The sequence below is a fragment of the Acartia tonsa genome, chromosome 6, assembly GCF_053477335.1.
Source record: "Acartia tonsa isolate MP-2025a chromosome 6, ASM5347733v1, whole genome shotgun sequence".
Classification (NCBI taxonomy): domain Eukaryota; kingdom Metazoa; phylum Arthropoda; class Copepoda; order Calanoida; family Acartiidae; genus Acartia; species Acartia tonsa.
Genome location: NC_137265.1, coordinates 5,591,545 through 5,610,069, shown reverse-complemented (window position 1 = coordinate 5,610,069; position 18,525 = coordinate 5,591,545). Strand labels below are relative to the sequence as shown.

General features: G+C 31.6%; 1 protein-coding gene across 1 annotated transcript in view; it reads right to left on the bottom strand.

The window, feature by feature from the left end:
- LOC145321663 (cardioacceleratory peptide receptor-like) overlaps positions 1–18,525 on the bottom strand; it is a 66,035-nt gene that overhangs the window by 23,815 nt on the left and 23,695 nt on the right. Inside the window, exon 7 of the mRNA XM_080163159.1 lies at positions 1,002–1,131. Coding sequence (XP_080019285.1) covers positions 1,002–1,131 — 130 coding nt within the window. The remainder of the gene's footprint in view (positions 1–1,001; positions 1,132–18,525) is intronic.

The window sequence follows — 18,525 nt, the reverse complement described above, 5'->3', positions numbered from 1 at the left end:
ATATCATTTTTTAAGTTATTGTATTGTTATAGATACAAGTAGTTGCAGTAATTATACTTGACAATAATTGTATAACAAGTAGCTATGGCAATAGCTGGCAATAGGAATAATGTTATTGCTACAAAAAGTAATTATAACTATACCTGACAATAATTGTATAACAGGTAGCTATGGCAATAGCTGGCAATAAGAATAATGTTAGTGCCACAAGAAGTAATAATAACTATACCTGACAATAATTGTATAACAAGTAGCTATGGCAATAGCTGGCAATAAGAATAATGTTAATGCCACAAAAAGTAATAATAACTATACCTGACAATAATTGTATAACAGGTAGCTATGGCAATAGCTGGCAATAAGAATAATGTTAGTGCCACAAGAAGTAATAATAACTATACCTGACAATAATTGTATAACAAGTAGCTATGGCAATAGCTGGCAATAAGAATAATGTTAATGCCACAAAAAGTAATAATAACTATACCTGACAATAATTGTATAACAGGTAGCTATGGCAATAGCTGGCAATAAGAATAATGTTAATGCCACAAAAAGTAATAATAACTATACCTGACAATAATTGTATAACAGGTAGCTATGGCAATAGCTGGCAATAAGAATAATGTTATTGCCATAATAAGTAATAATAACTATACCTGACAATAATTGTAAAACAGGTAGCTATGGCAATAGCTGGCAATAAGAATAATGTTATTGCCACAAGAAGAATTAATAACTATACCTGACAATAATTGTATAACAGGTAGCTATGGCAAAAGCTAACAAAAAAATAATGTTATTGCCACAAGAAGTAATAATAACTATACCTGACAATAATTGTATAACAGGTAGCTATGGCAAAAGCTAACAAAAAAATAATGTTATTGCCACAAGAAGTAATAATAACTATACCTGACAATAATTGTATAACAGGTAGCTATGGCAATAGCTGGCAAAAAGAATAATTTCATTGCCACAAAAAGTAATAATAACTATACCTGACAATAATTGTATAACAGGTAGCTATGGCAATAGCTGGCAATAGGAATAATGTGATGGCCACAAGTGTCATGTAAAGTTTCCAATGCCAAGCCTCAGGAAAGTCTATCCAACATTGAGTTCCAAAATCTAAATAAACAATAAGTAGCTGTTTATAAAACATATAAAAGATGACGTCATACAACACAAATCACCAATGATAGGCCAAAAAACAGACTAAATAAATAACGGAAAGCCAGTATACATTTTAATTGACGAATGGTAGGCCAGTATAAATTTTAATTTACCAATGGTAGGCCAATATACTTTTTAAATAAACAATGGTAGGCCAGTATACATTTTAATTGACCAATGGTAGGCCTGTATACATTTTAATTGACCAATGGTATGCCTGTATACATTTTAATTGATTAATGGTAGTCCAGCATACATTTTAATTGACCAATGGTAGCCCAGTATACATTTTAATTGACCAATGGTATGCCTGTATACATTTTAATTGACCAATGGTAGCACAGTATACATTTTAATTGACCAATGGTATGACTGTATACATTTTAATTGACCAATAGTAGCCCAGTATACATTTCAATTGAACAATGGTAGCCCAGTATAGATTTAAATTGACCAATGGTATGCCTGTATACATTTTAATTGACCAATAGTAGGCCATCATACATTTTAATTAACGGTAGGCCAGTATACATTTTAATTGACCAATGGTAGGCCAGTATACATTTTAATTAACCAATGATAGGCCTGTATACATTTTAATTGACCAATGGTAGCCCAGTATACATTTAAATTTAACAATCAATCTTAGGCCAGTATTACGTCATTTTTATAGGCACTACCCAGCATCTACTAAAGTGGTTTTGTTTCTTTAGAAAGGTTGCATTGACATGTCGTTAATTTTCAATAAGTCTTTTTTGTGACGTATTTAAAGAAAATGACTTATTAATATGTAATAATATAAATTCCGAGAGCCGGCTCATTGGGACAATTTTTGAGAGCCATTGTTGAATCTTATATGTAAAAGATTTTAGCTAAGATAAGCACCAAGTCATAAATACCTTGATCTAGAGATAAGCATTGGAATCTAATATGTGGTGGCTCTAAATATTTTTTTAGAGACAGTTTAAGAGTTTTTACATATCAAGACCCAAATATATATTGTTTAAATCACACAACCTTTCCAAAGTTTTGATAAAATTGATTAAAAGGATGAAATTATTAAAAATTAGCACAGCAGGATAAGTAATAATAATATTTTTTTTTTATTTTTCAGTATTCAGAATGAAATGAAACTATATGAAATAATTTTCATTTTAGTATTTTTTTTACAAAACCGAAGTTTTTCTACATATAAGTTAAGTCCGTCCGCCTGTCCGTACGAGACAGTTATGTCCTTTTTGACGAACATTGTCAAATATAGAGTGGCTGTACATAAAAATTGCAGAAAATTATATCTATCTATCTATCTATCTATCTATCTAACTATCTATCTATCTATCTATCTATCTATCTATCTATCTAACTATCTATCTATCTATCTATCTATCTATCTATCTATCTATCTATCTATTTATCTATCTATCTATCTATCTATCTATCTATCTATCTATCTATCTATCTATCTATCTATCTATCTATCTATCTATCTATCTATCTATCTATCTATCTATCTATCTATCTATCTATCTATCTATCTATCTATCTATCTATCTATCTATCTATCTATCTATCTATCTATCTATCTATCTATCTATCTATCTATCTATCTATCTATCTATCTATCTATCTATCTATCTATCTATCTATCTATCTATCTATCTATCTATCTATCTATCTATCTATCTATCTATCTATCTATCTATCTATCTATCTATCTATCTATCTATCTATCTATCTATCTATCTATCTATCTATCTATCTATCTATCTATCTATCTATCTATCTATCTATCTATCTATCTATATATCTATATATCTATATATCTATCTATCTATCTATCTTTCTATCTAGCATAATTCCTATCTATCTATCTATCTATCTGTATATCTATCTATCTTTCTATATCTAGCATAATTCCTATCTATTTATCTATCTGTATATCTATCTATCTTTCTATCTAGCATAATTCCTATCTATCTATCTATCTATCTGTATATCTAGCATAATTCCTATCTATCTATCTATCTGTATATCTATCTATCTTTCTATCTAGCATAATACCTAAATAGCCTAACAATGACATTTGTAAAATTTGCTTGGAAATTTGTATTGATCCTACTTAGTTGACATACATACACACATACATACATACAGAACAATAAATTAATAAATAGGACAGGTTGTCTAATTAGAAAAAAAATATGTTAGCTAGTGTCGCATTCCCCCCATTAAAATAACATAAAACCTATGATTTACCTTTAAAACCGCTCGGAAAATTTTGCAATAATCGTTAACAAATAAAGTTATACAATAAAAATATTGAAACAAGGATGATAATATCTGTAAGTAGCGAAGCTCTTAAAAAACAAATTAACCTTTTATCTTAATTAGCAAAAGTGGAAAAACGCATTTCCCTATAAAAATTTATTTCCTCTAGAGCATCCTCATATAATGGATGCTCAATTGTATAGGACCTATTAAAAGTTACATTGTAAAGGAGAATCACATTGATTTTGCGTTTAGTACAGACAGACAGACACAGATCCTGATACTTTATTTTAGGTATTAGCGGCTAGGCTTTTATTTTTATTAGAAGAAAAAGGCACATATCAGACGAATATTGATTTAATCTTACAACCAATCATTATTACAAACTTTTGTGGTTCAGAGAATCAACAGAACAATTCTTTTATAATACATAAACTCTATATTCGTCACTAAAAAGTACGTACGTCCATTTAAAGCATGAAAGGACAACAAGTTAAATATTATAAGCTAGGCATCTCTATGGTAAAATCCTAAAAATGAAAGTTTGTCCTGTATTTAATTTATTTTGCAACAAATTTATGTTGTCTGATTTTGTCATCCTTGTTTTGGTAAATTTATTTGCTGTATAAAATAATTTTTCATTTTTTTTAAATTATCCAAAATAATCCTTATATTAAAGAAACAGGATGTGTGTGTGTGTTTGTCTTTCTTTGTGTATCGAAGGATCTTGCTAACCACCGAACTGAGATGGTTCTCCTTTACAATGTAGCTGTTTATAGGTCCTGGTAAGGTTCATAACTATTTCGGGGGAGGGTACCACCACCCTCTGTTACAATACTTATAACCTTTTGATATTAATTCTATGTAAAATCGTACATGAAAACTTTTTACATATTTAAGGAGTTAGGAAACATAGAACAATCTTATAAGTTAACCCTTACAGATCGGGGGGGGGGGGCTTCTGGACCCCCCCCCCCCTCTAGTTTTTTCAATCTAATTTTTTTTGTAGGTATGATTGAGAGCTGTGACTTTTTAAGTTTAGTAATTATACGTCGGCAAGAGTTGATTTTATTAGGATATCTGTTCTGTGTCGGTCGTGGTGTCCGGTCAAAGTCGGTTGGGTAGCACCAAAATTAGAAAAAAACCTAAATAAATCTTAAAATAAATAAATTCTACATTTTGACTTTTGTGTATAAGGTACAAACCTACATTTTTTTGATGAATACTTAGATATCAATGGCCTTCCGAGAAAAGTGGTGTTATGACCGTTTGACCGCTCCCTGGCCGACTTTATGACCGATTTTTGTCCGGCTTTTACTACAGATATATATCATGAATATCGTTGCTTCTATTACAGCTAGAGACCTATAATTTTTTTTGGTAAATCCTTGAGCAACAATAAACAGATAAAAATGTTAATTGGCGCCGCCAACCGCTGTTTTACCGCCGTAACCGCCGAAAATGGCGGTTTCCGTTATTTGCCGTTTTTCGGCGCTGATCAGAAAAAGTAATTTTTTTTTGTTATGAAAAATAAAACTTCGTCCTAAAATTTTGCCATCCTAGCTACAAAATTGGCCGCGCTACAGCTGTTTTAAAATTTAGCGGCTGGCCGCTAAAAAGTGGTTAAGGAGCGGTCTGACCGCTATGACTAGAAAAAGTAATTTTCTCTAAAAATACACATGAACCACCAGAAAAAAAATTTACGTCGTTATCTGTAACAGGAGCCAAGATAGAGGGGGGCTCTTGAAGCCCCCCCCCCCCCCCCCCACCGATCTATTAAGGTGGGAATGGGGGCCCGATCTGTAAGGGTTAAATAAGAACATGTTAAAATAGTCCTATAATGACGTCATTAGATCCATCTCTTTTTAAGGGGTTTCCTTTCCCACTTCTCCTCTCACCTCTCCCTGACGTCATGTCATAAGGAAAATTTTCTAGGACACTATCAAAATGTTCTTAAATAATAAAGTTCAATTAATTCAATTTCTTTAATAGCAGCGAAGCTTCTCTTAATTTACTTTGTCTATTCATCAGTCCGCCAGTCTGTAACGCTATGGGGACATGCAATTTTCTTGGCTGCCACCGAAGATAGACAGCGAATATTCCATATCAGTGAGCATTAAGTGTTTTCTTCTACTGTAAAAGAAAACAAGGATGATAACATCCACAAAAGCGAAGCTCTATAAACAAAGAACAAAAGAACATTAACCCTTGTAGAGTGTCAAAACTGGATAATCAGAATTTAAATGTACATAATTCGAAACAAAATTGTAGGTAAATTTGACTGACAGACAGACAGATTGAGTTATACAGTAGCTTCGCTATTAAAAATCTATCTATTCATTTTTATTAGTGGATGACAATGGATATATAGTGGATACTTGGCTATTATGGCAGTTCGTTAATCCAGTAGAGGGGTAGTGGATTGGGTAAAGGGGGTGGATGAGGGGGATCGTTATTTTAGTCAGCTACAAGTCTTTAATAGAGAAAATTTTTGATGTTGTATTGAGTTAAGTTTTTTTTATAAAATGAAAAAGGGACATTTAAAAATAAGACTTAATTTAAAATGTTAATATATATTTGTCCATCCTTTACAGACAAACAAATCAACAAACTAAAAAAGAAGTATAAGATAGAGAAAGATAGTATGGTGCGTTTTAGAAGAGGGATTTAAAGGGGTAAGACAATGGCCGATAAATTCATGTACATCCCCAAAGTTAATTCACAAAATTACCCCTTCTGTAGATTACAATAAGTGGTTAAAACATTTGGATACTTAACTTAATAAACCTACCATTAAAAATTGGAAAAAGCCAAAGAACAAGAAAACGTTATTATAAAACTTTGGGGACTAGAGTAAGTAAAAGCCCATTTTACCCTCAATGTCGGGGTTTAGAAATAGTTTTAAAATAAACAATGTATACTGCCTAACCATTGAATTCAAAATTATAGCGAGTATTAGTATGGATATACCCACCTAAGAAATGTAAGTTAGATATACTAACCTATCCTGTGTATAAGAGAGTTCACTCTAATGGTTTGGTATCAAGGGCGTGCAGGAGGAAACCCCCATTTTCAACTTCCTAAATCTCAAGTTTTCTATCCTCTGAAACCCTGAGAGGGAGAGGCTTAACAACTGTGTTGACTTTTATAGGATTTTGATTGGTTGGTTTAGCAAGTGTCCAAACGTTTCAACCACTATTTACAATCTAAAGAAGGGATAATTTTAAAGAAGGGATCTTTAACCGTTACTAAGATATAACCAACCGTTGTCTACTTATAAGCCTTCTATACTACGATAAAGGAGCTCTATCTACCAGCTTATACCAATAACGAAATTAATTCGGGAAAAAATCACGAAACTTATACGTCTTTTTCAGCTGTCGTTGGGGGGCAACACATCGTAAAATTGTCGACCTCTCCATTTGCCCCCCAAATATTATTTTAGATTATTTTCGCTTGTTGGTTATACCTTATTCCTGTCTATCTACCCTTTAAAGGGCACATTTACCACGTAGACTAGCTTAGTAGGCACTTTTGTGTTGCCATTTGACACTAAAACCTCCACCAAGTCCATATAGGGTCATAGTGGACTTTCGGAGATAGACGCACATCATAGTTCCCCTAAAAAATACACTATACTTTGAAATTTCACTTTTAAATGTTTAAAAACATTAAATACCAAATTGATAAAATCCATGTTTCTTCGATAACTAGCGAACGGATTGAGCTAGAATCGATGTTAGGGTGTCTAAATGACCGTCTCAACCCCAGGAACTTACACAAAAAATTTGAAGACTCTGGAACAATTTTAAGATAGGCGGACCAAATGATTTGTGTTTTTGACTTACAGATTTTGGCTCAAATTTAAGCTCAAAAATTGAAAAAAACAGTTTCTCCTAGGAAAACTTTTTTGTCTTTTGAGCTACAGTCGATGTTAATACGGCAAAATGTTCGTCTCAACAAACCACATTTAAGTTTTAAATATGGGGTCAAGATTCCAACTCCTTCCTTGTCGGGCCACAACTTGAAAGTTTGATTTTTTACTCCTCGACTTGTATCGATGGACACAAATCATGTGGTCCGCCTATCTAAAAGTTGTCCCAGAGTCTTCAAATTTTTTGTATGTGTTCTACTCATTGAGACGGTCATTTTGCTGTGTTTAGATCTTCTGTAGCTTAATCCGTTATTCGCTAGTTATCTAAGAAACTTGATTTTTGCTGAGAGGCCGAAATTTTTAAGCCTCGACTCGTATCGATGGAACATAAATCGTTTGGTCCGCCTATTTTAAAATTGTCCTAGCTCCTTTAATTTTTTTGTGTGAATCCAGCATAGTGAGACGCTCATTTTGCCGTGTTTAGATCCACTCTAACCCAATCCGTTCGCTAGTTATCCAAGAAACTTGATTTTTGCCGCGGGTAAATCTTATTTTCTCTCTCAGAGTTGCTATGCTTTTAAAATTTTACTGAATTATTATTGGAATCATCATGCAAAGTTTGAAAACAATAGGACAATTCTAACACGTCCAAATTACAAACTGATGACCGTGCAGACAGACCCTAATTAGAGTTTTGTGTAAAAAAGGTTTTCTAGTAAAAAAAAGTCAAACTGTATAATGTCAGGGATCTAAAGGTATAAGACAAAAGGTGATAAATTTATTAACATCCAAATAATTTTACACGAAATTACCCCACTTGTAGATGAAAAAATGGGGTTGAAACGTTTTGACACTCAACTTATTGAACCAACCAAAGTCTCCAAAGTTGTAAGACTAACAAAAAAGAAAATGTTATCATAAAACTTTGGGGACTAGTGTAATAAACAGCCCAATGTCATCTCCCTCCCTGGTATAATGTAATTATTGGAAGATGTATAGCCAGGATGTGCATGGGTCTTACAAGTTTTCAACAAAAATTTCAGCTTTCTACCTTAAATAGTAGTCAAGAAATACACGTTTCCCATTAGTTATAAAGATGGACGCATGGACAGACGCACCAAGTTATTTATAGAGTAGCTTTGCTGCTAAAAAAGATAACATAAGAAGCAATTTAAAGATAAAGATAAATAAGATATTGTTATAATATAACAAGGGATCGAAAGGGATAAGACAATGGCCGATATATTGATGTACAACCCCAAAGATGATACACAAAATAACCTCTTCTGTAGATTACAATTAGTGGTTGAAACGTTTAGTCACTCAACTTTATGGACCAACTAATCAAAAGTCAAGAAAAATCCCCAAAGTTGTTAAGCCAACAATTAGTAAACTTTATTTTAAAATTTAGGGACTAGTGTAATAAACAATCCATTGTCCCCTCTCTTTCTTAGGTTAACACTAAAAATTTCAGCTTTCTACGAAATTGATATTTCCCCCTAGCCGTACAGATGGACGGACAGATAGACACACAAAGTTATTTATAGAGTAGCTTTGCTACTAAAAAGAATATAACATAAAATGACATTTAAAGATTTTTTAATAACAAATTGTTATAATATAACCAGATATCTAAAGGGATTAGACAAAGGCCGATAAATTGATAAACATCCCAAATTATACACAAATTACCTTATCTGAAGATTAGTGAGTGAGACGTTTGAACACACAACTCAATAAACCAAGCAATCAAAATTCCCTATAGGCCATAAAATTATGAAATCAACGAATAAGAAAACTTTTGGGACTATTGTCCCCTCTCTCTCTGCAGTTATTTCCTATATAAGATTATAATATATTTGTGCGAGGGAGGTAATGAAAATAGCTTAAATCCACCCAGTAAGATATGTATAAAGCTGCCCTTAAAAGAACAACTAATTGAGTTTACCAATTTTCATGATTTTTACCTCTAGACAAAAAAAACTCTTAAAATACTTCAAATTATTGAATATGTTTTAACTGTATCTATCTATCCATATATCCATCTATCAATCTATCCATCTATCCATCCATCTATCTATCTATCTATCTGTCTCTTTATCTATCTCTATCTATCTATCTATTAATCTTTTTGTCTGTCTATCTGACTATCTATCTATTTATCTAAGGAAGTGATTATCTGTGTCTGTCTCTACCAAAACAAGGATGACAACATCCATAAAAGCGAAGCGCTGAAACGGTAGGACAAACGGACATTAACACTTGTATAGTGTCAGAACTGAATAATCAGAATATAAATGTATAATAGTCGATGCAAAATTGTAAGTAAATTTGTTGAAAAAATGCTTGACACAGAATTATGTTTATGGACATACTGACATTTTTAGGACTTAATTATAGAGTTGCTTCACTTACAATATTGTATTTTGATGTCCCAGGAATCAGTATCCAAAAAATGAGATCAATTGGATGATTAGATTACATCAAAATTTGTTATTAAAAAAGTAAAAAAATCAACATGTTTTAAACGGACATTTTGGTAATGATTATAGAGTTGCTACGCTTTCTAAATCGTACCTAACTACTACAGGAATGACCATGCAAAGTTTGAAATCGATAGGACAATTCTAACATGCCCAAATTAATGAAAAAAGCTATTAGTTACGGACGGACGGATGGACTTGGACAGACGGACGGACGGACCGACCCTAATTATAGCAAAGCTTCGCTTTTAAAAATTACCCCTCACCCTCACAATTTTTTGTTTAAAAATTGAAATGAAAATGGGGGTAATCAACTCCCCCCCCCCAAAAAAAAACCATCATTTTACTCTTTCTTTTAGAATTTAACTCCCACCCCCACCTCAAATGCCCTAAGAAAGCCTCTAGGGGCATAGCTGCTAGTATTAAGATAAAAAGCTGAGAAAAGCGGTTATTAAGCATAAATATTTCATTGCAGAGCTACTATTTAGCTTTTTTATCATTCTAAATATATTTCTTTATAGCTGGTCTATATATCTGTCTATATTTAGTAAAAGTTTTAAATTTAATTTTAATGAAACTGATAACAATGCGCTTTTAGCACTTTCAGACAAATGTCTTGCAATCATAAGAAAAGTTATCTGTATTGCTACAAGTAAAGTTAATTCACGAGTCAAAGCTAAACAAACAAAGACAAATATGTCCATAGCTTAAACAACATTGCATCTTAATTAAAATAAGGCTACATGGGACAATATAAAAGAATATAAAGTAAAGGATATTGAAAAAACTGTACAAATATTATTTTATTCAAACCCTCTGTACCTTTAATTCATGTGTATTAGGTTTAGTATATTTGAAATTACTAGTGTGATCTTTTATAAACCTATTCATTTCTTTCCACCCACTTTAGCTGTACAGGGATATAGGGACATTACAAAGATAATATTTAAGAAAAACCATAGGAATGAGGTTGCATTGGAATTAATTACATTGGTATTCAAAGTTTTATAACCACATTATTTTATTCATTGGTTGAAATACTATTGTACTTTAGTTTATAACTAGTCTAAACTTTTCACCAATAACCAATATTCTACAGGAGGAATAATCAGTTTATCTTCATTGGAAATATTTATTAATTTATTGCCCGTTGTCTGATCCCTTAAAAGTCCTAGAAATATCTAACTTTAAGCATCCAAAATAAGCTATAAAAATTGGAAAGAATTTTAATAAATATAATAGGTTTGAAATCTGCATAAAATTTTAAGGATTTTTTATAAAATTCGTTTTTTATATAATTCATTATTTAAAAGCGCAAAATACAATTCAAGTTAATAAATTTTGACCAAAAGGATAGGTGGATTGGAAACTACCTGCGCTCTAATTGGTTGAATGAAGTACGTCACTTAAGCTTCTCCAATCAGGGCGCAGATAGTTTTCGATCCACCAATCACAGATGTCAAAATTATTTAACTTAATTTGTATTTGCGCTTATAGATAAAGAATTATACAAAAAACGAATTTTATAAAAAATTCCTCAAAATTTTATGCAGATTTCAAATCTATTATATTCATAAAAAAATCTTTCCAATTTTTATAGCTTAATCCAAAAGTCAATGCTTTTCAGGGCTCGGCAGCAGCTCGTCAGCCGCCTGTAAGCCACATGAAAATCAATATTTTACATTTTAAAAATCAGCTGAAAGTCTAAACCTGACCCAAATAGGGCAATAACTCTTTTCAAAAAAAATTCAAGAGCATAAACAGGTTTTAATTTGAGGCTTAGTCGCGGCTGCCGAACCCTGTTGCTTTCTCTTAGCGGAAAAATCTTTTAGAAAAGTTATTGACATGGTTTACTGATTAAATGTTTATAAATTAACATTGGAACATTAATTGCTTGGTCAAATGATTTTAATTTCTTTGTTTCTTTTTTAATTTCCATACTTCTTTTTTCTAGTTAATTTTTTAATAATTAAATAGATAATGAACTAAAACAAATATTTGGTCACATGGACATACCTACCTCAAAATAGCCTAAAACCAAACCCAACATATACAACTACATATAACCAGCTATAATATGAATATATGACATTAAATTTAAGGTTTGATGCCCGTCTGTGTTTATGATCTTAAAAATAATATAGCAATCAGTTTAAATTTTTTCCCAATGGATTTAGGCTATTTCACTGGGCACAGTACCCTAAAAATTGAGGAAAATTTATATCTGTATACAAATTATTTCTTATCACTAATCGCCGGAAGGAAAAGGCAGTTTTTTGAAACAGGCTCTCTGAGATTATTACAGATTCTGATATATACATATATAGACTAATGAAAAATGCGAAAAACGAAATCAAAAGCGTTCCTTCTTGAGAGAAAATCCGGGAAAAAGATTTTAGCTATTTTTAACCTAAAATTCACATTGGCAAGCCTGCAAAAAATATACAGACATTTTAAACATGTCATTGCTCAGCACATAGAAGTGGTAGAAAAATGCTATGCATACCATTGGAAAGCTTATAACCTTTATTTTTCATATTGGTATATTACGTTTTTGTACTATTATTAGTTTTTGAGCTATTCTCTGAAATATGCACAAGTTTTGAAAATGCAGTGTTTTCCTTGAATTTTAAGTTTAATACTTGCTACACAAACCTTTTAAAAATTGTATTGCTTAGCACCTAGAGTTATATATTTATTTTATATAGATATATTTTTATATTTTAGGTACTTTGGGTACTTTAATTTTTTGCTGGATTAAAAATTGTCTTTGAAATGTTTATAGTTTGTAGTAAAAACCAAGGAGGGAGGGGGAAAATTTATACACTTATAGGCAATGAAATTCAGTAAAAAATTATGCCAGGGATGTTTTTGGGCTTGTTGCTATAGCCATTAACCTGATTCTTTTAGTAAAATCTCTTATATGATTAAATATACCAGTAAACCTAAAGTTTGATATTTTCCTTCAAGGGGTTAGTGGGATAAAACTGCACCCAAAATTACTAAAACTTTAAGTTCTGGGCTTATTTTTAGAGATATCAAGCTGATTTTATTAAAGTATACTTTTTTTGCATAATTCAGTCAAGTAGCCACTTTTTATTTCATTTTGGCAATTTCCTCCTTGGGGCTAGTGGGGTAGAACACTCCCAAAACACTTTAAGGCTTGAGCTTATTTATAGAGATATCAAGCTGATTTTTGATGAAACTTTTTCACAAATTGAGCTAAGTAGCAACTAAAGATTTCATTTGAACACTTTCTTTCTAGGGGATATTGAAGTGAAAGACCCCCCAATAATTAAGTTAAAAGATCCAAGGGGGGGGGGGGGGTGGAGTTTATATACTTTTAGAAATTAGAGGGGTCACCTTCACCACAAGGGCCTCTATAGTTCTCTAGGGGCATAACCGCTAGTGATTAAATATACCAAAAAGTCTTAATTTTTGGCACTTTCCTTCGGGGTTAGTGGGGCAAAACTGACCCCAAAACTACTATCATTTTTTGAACACAGTAATAGTGTTTGACTGATTATGACGTAACAAAAAAAATTAGCCAATGAGAGGCCGTTATTGACCAATGGTGAAATTTATAGTGGCCTCTCATTGGCTAATTTTTTTTGTTACGTCATAATCAGTCAGACACTATTACTTTGTTCTCATTTTTTTCAATTATGTGAAATATGTTTTCATCAAAGTTCAACATGATATATTTGAAAATAAGTTCAGAACTCATAATTTTTGTATTTGGATGTGTTTTACCCCACTAGACTCAAGAAGGAAAGTACCATAAGGAAATCTGTCATAGCTACTAATTCAATTATGTAAAATGTGTTTCTATTGAAAAATTAGTTAGGTAGATCTATTCATATAAGAAAATTTAAAAAAAGAATCATTTGATAACTATAACAACAAGTCCAAACAGCCAGGGCAAAATCTGGTACTGACGTATGATTTTAATGTTTTAGGGAATGTTTTACCCCACTAGCCCCAAGAAGGAAACAGCCAAATTAAAAAAAAAATTAAATTAAAAAAATCATCTTGACATCTTTAAAAAATAGGCTCATAACTTATAGTTTTAGTGTTTTTAGTGTGAAACTATACACATTTCAAAGACAATTTTTAATTAAGCAAAAATTGAAAGTACCCAAAGTACCTACAATATACAAATATCTATAATACAAAGTAGCTTGATGTCTGTTTGTCTGTCTGTACATCTGTCTGTCCGTCTGTCTGTCCATCTGTCTGTCCGTCTGTCTGTCCGTATGTCTGTCCGTCTGTCTGTCTGTCTGTCTGTCTGTCTGTCTGTCTATCTGTCTGTCTGTCTGTCTGTCTGTCTGTCTGTCTGACTGTCTGTCTGTCTGTCTGTCTGTCTGTCTGTCTGTCCGTCCCTTAAGATCTCGGTAACCACTGAACCGATCGGATTCTACTCTTTAGGGTATATACCTATTGGTCCTGTGGTGGTTTTAAGCTATTTTCTGTGCAAGGTTGGGACACCTCCAACCCCTAAAAAATGAAAATTCCCCCCCCCCAAAAAAAAAATTTATGCTGCCCATAAATTATTTTTTTTAAATTACCTCATAGGCCAAAGCCCTTAGAGGCTAGGGGGGAAGCCGCTAGTATCTATATAAAATGTTTATATAACTCTAGGTGCTAAGCAATAAGATTTAAGGTTTGTATAACAAGAATCAAACTTAAAATTCAAGAAAAAACTGCATTTTTAAAACTTGTGTATACTTCAGAGGAGAGCTCAAAAAATAATAATATGACAAAAACGTTATATACCAATATGAAAACTAGAGGTTATAAGCTTTCCAATGGTATGCGTGGCATTTTTCTACCACTTCTAGATGCTGAGCAATGACATGTTTAAAATGTCTGTATATTTTTTGCAGGCTTGCCAATGTGAATTTTAGGTTAAAAATAGCTAAAATCTTTTCCCGGATTTTCTCCCAAGAAGGAACGCTTTTGATTTCGTTTTTTGCATTTTTCATTAGTCTATATATGTATATATCAGAATCTGTAATAATCTCAGAGAGCCTGTTTCAAAAAACTGCTTTTTCCTTCCGGCGACTAGTGTTATAAATTACTTTTGAACCAAATTAATGATTTAAATCGTCGTGCAATAAAATGTACATATTACTAAAGAAATCGTGATCATATGATAAAAAGATGGGAAAAAATTCTGTTAGCAATTGCCACCCTTAAATATCATAATTCATATAACTGTCAAAACATTTAGGTTTTGAAGCCCTTATTAAGCTTTGGAATTGTGTTATATCAACAAGAATTTGATTATGTTGGTTATTAAGTCGATGTAAAATTTGGGGATTTATGAATATTTCCATGACAATTGAGAATTTGCTCTATAACTTCCCTTTTGTCTGTCAGGCAGAAAGTGTCATGTGTGACATCATAAAAATAGGTCTAAATCCATCGCCCTTTCCCACGTATTTTTATTACGTCACACATGACACTTTCCGTATCTCCATATTTTTAGTACACTATGAGCTTTACTTCTTCTGGATGTTGTCATCCTTGTAGAGATATTACTAGCGACTGCGCCCCTAGAGACGAGGGTCAGTAATATAGCATTAAATTATCCAGCGACCTATATTTAGCTTTCCTAATCAGTGCAGTGGTTACTAAGATCTTAACGAACAAAGAACTGTAATACTTTATAAGGAAAAGTTTTCCACGCGACAGACAAGTAAATACCAAATTTAATTATAATAGCACCAAAATAAGTTTATTGTTATTTTTTTAAAGACTTTTAAAAATTTGGGTTTAGCGAATCTTCAACGACAACTGGGAATTTTATTACAGAAATATAATCTTTACCTTTTCAAGTAATAGTTCACGAATTCTAAAGGATAAATCGAAAGAAAAAAATATAAGTTATTTCAAAAATGTATAAGTTATTTCAAATATATCCTATCGTATAAAGTAGTAAGTTAATTTGTGTGTAGCTTCAGATTTCGATAACCACTTAACTGATTGAGTTCTCCTTTATCATTCTATAATTTATACCTATATAATTTAAGATTTAAAAAAATACCTCTTATTACTGAAGCAGATTAGATCAGGGAGGAAGGTATGGGAACACTGGATTGTAAATTCTATTTGTCCCCAAAGTTTTACAATCATATCATCTCATCCATTGACTTTTTGTTAAATTAAAAATTAAAGCAACTGTTCTATCATAATAAGTTTAATTATGTGTTTATATCAAACTTTTGTCCAATGTTTAAGCCCTGAAAATCCCAGGGCTACACCTATTTTTGTCTCAAGTTAAGATAACAATTTTAGTATGCCTTTAATTACACTGCTATATAGTTTTGTCTGTGGTTTTAACAAGGATGGCATTTTGCAAGTTTCGTGCATTTTTAGAGTATGAATAACACTCCAATGTTTAATATATAAAAGAATAGTAAAATATAATACAGACAGACAGACAAACGGACAGACAGACAAACAGACAGACGGACGAAGAGACATTATTCTACTTTGTATTATAGATTGTTAGATTTTGACTTATGTTTGAATTTCAAATATAATATTAAATATTCATTATTGCTAAATTTGGGTTTATTAAATAACTCATTTCATTAAAGTATTTATAACAGAAAAATTTTCAGCCAATGAAATTAAATTTCTAGTATATTGTTGAAATAATAGCAAGTTATAAGTTTAACATTAAAAGCTACACATTTTGCTAAATTGAAAGAATCCTTAAATTGGCTTTGATACAATAACTTTAAAACTTATGAATATAATATGATAAATTTAGAATTTACATAATATATAATCACTTATGGGATAACAATATATGTTTCCCCCCAAACCAAGAGCGCTTATATGCCTCTAGGGGCGTAGCCGCTTCTAGTACAGTGTTCCATACTATAAAGTAGTAAGATTTTTTTGTCTGAAGCTAAAAATTACAGAAATTGTGGGTCTTAATTGGTTATACTTTTCAGGAAAGCTTTATGAATAATCTTGGGGTGAATTTATGCTATGTTTCTTACATTCCCAACTCGCCCTAAAGATTAGGGGCGAAGCAGTTTTTAGATTATACAGTAAAAGTCAAATAGTTTCCAAGTTTAAATAAAAAAAGAAATATTTTCCGTTCAGAAAAATTCAGTTGAGCAATTAAGACTATCTTTATTGCTAATCTATACATATGAATTTTTAGGGAAATTTGAAATTTACACATTTTCTATACAGTAAAAAAATGTTTTTAAAAGTCAAGCTTTTCTATAATAATGGTCAGTCTGTTTGTCTGGAATGAATAGCTTTTTTAGTTAATTTAGACATGTTAGAATTGTACTGTCAATTTAAAAACTTTGTATGATGATTCCTATATAAGTTAGGTATAATTTAGAAAGCGTAGCAACTCTATAAGCATCTGTTAAGTCCATTAAAAACATGTAGGTTTTTAACCTTTTCAACAACAAAATGTGCTATAATTATTCTATTCATCCGAGTTTTGTAATAGTTATTTCTTGCATCGTATTATAAACGGCTTTCCGCGGATATAGAATGTACAATTATAAGATTAAAACTAGTTTTTTTTAGCCCCGAGGTGCCGAAGGCACCGGCTAAAAAACTGGTTTCAATCTTATGATTGTACATTTTTATATTCGTAGAAAGCTGTATATAATACGATGCTAGACATAGTTTTTCGTATGGATGAGAACCAGTTCCTATCCACCGGATTCGAATGAATACGAGAATAATTATTCTTCTTACATCAAGGTATAATGTTATAAGCTAAGCATCTGTAAAATTAAGCCCTAAAAATGTAAGTACATCCATAAACATTATCCTGTATCAAGCAGATTTTCAAAAGAATTACTTACAATTTTGTTTAGACTCGTACATTTATATTCTGATTATTCAGTTCTGACACTCTACAAGTGTTACTGTTCGTTTGTCCTACTGCTTTGAATTTATAGATGTTGTCATCCTTGTTTTACTTTAATTTACTTCAACTATTTTACACTTGAAATTGCATGCTTTAAAAATCTTTAATAAAACACAAAGTATTCACAAAACAAAAAGAGGATTTTTAATAAATGTTTTAGAAAATTATGTTACAAAATATAATTTAAAATTTTACAACAAAAAAAATGCTAAAATGTGTATATGTATTTGTAAGTGGGTGTGTGATCTATCTATCTATTTATCTGTTTGTTTATTCTTCAAATATTTTAGCTGTTATGATAGTTCGTTGGAAATTAATTGCCTTCCATGCAGTTTAAGGTTAAACTTTTAAACAAGGACAATCATATCTGTAGAAAATCTTGAGAAAGTAAAACTAGATAATTTCCTAATTAATATATGTACAGTTTATTCGGGGTTTATAGATGCCATTGAAATAAAGTAGTATGCTTTTTTGTCTGTTACAAAGGATCTTGCTAACTGTTTAACCGATATGGTTCTTAAGGTCAGAAGTTTTTTTTAATTTTGGGGTGGGTATCTTCACCCTCTTAATAAGAGATACCTCCCCCCCCCTACCTTAAGTGCCCCTAGAGGCATCTATGGAGTGTAGTATTTAATATGTCTTTTATGGCTTGTAGACCGACAGACTGATAAAACTAGTTGTAAGTTGGATGCGCTGTGGTAAGGGCTTCCGTATGTAATTATAACACAACACATAATACACACACACACACATATACATACGCAACCCATACATTGCTTAGCCTAAACATATCTAATATCTATCTATCT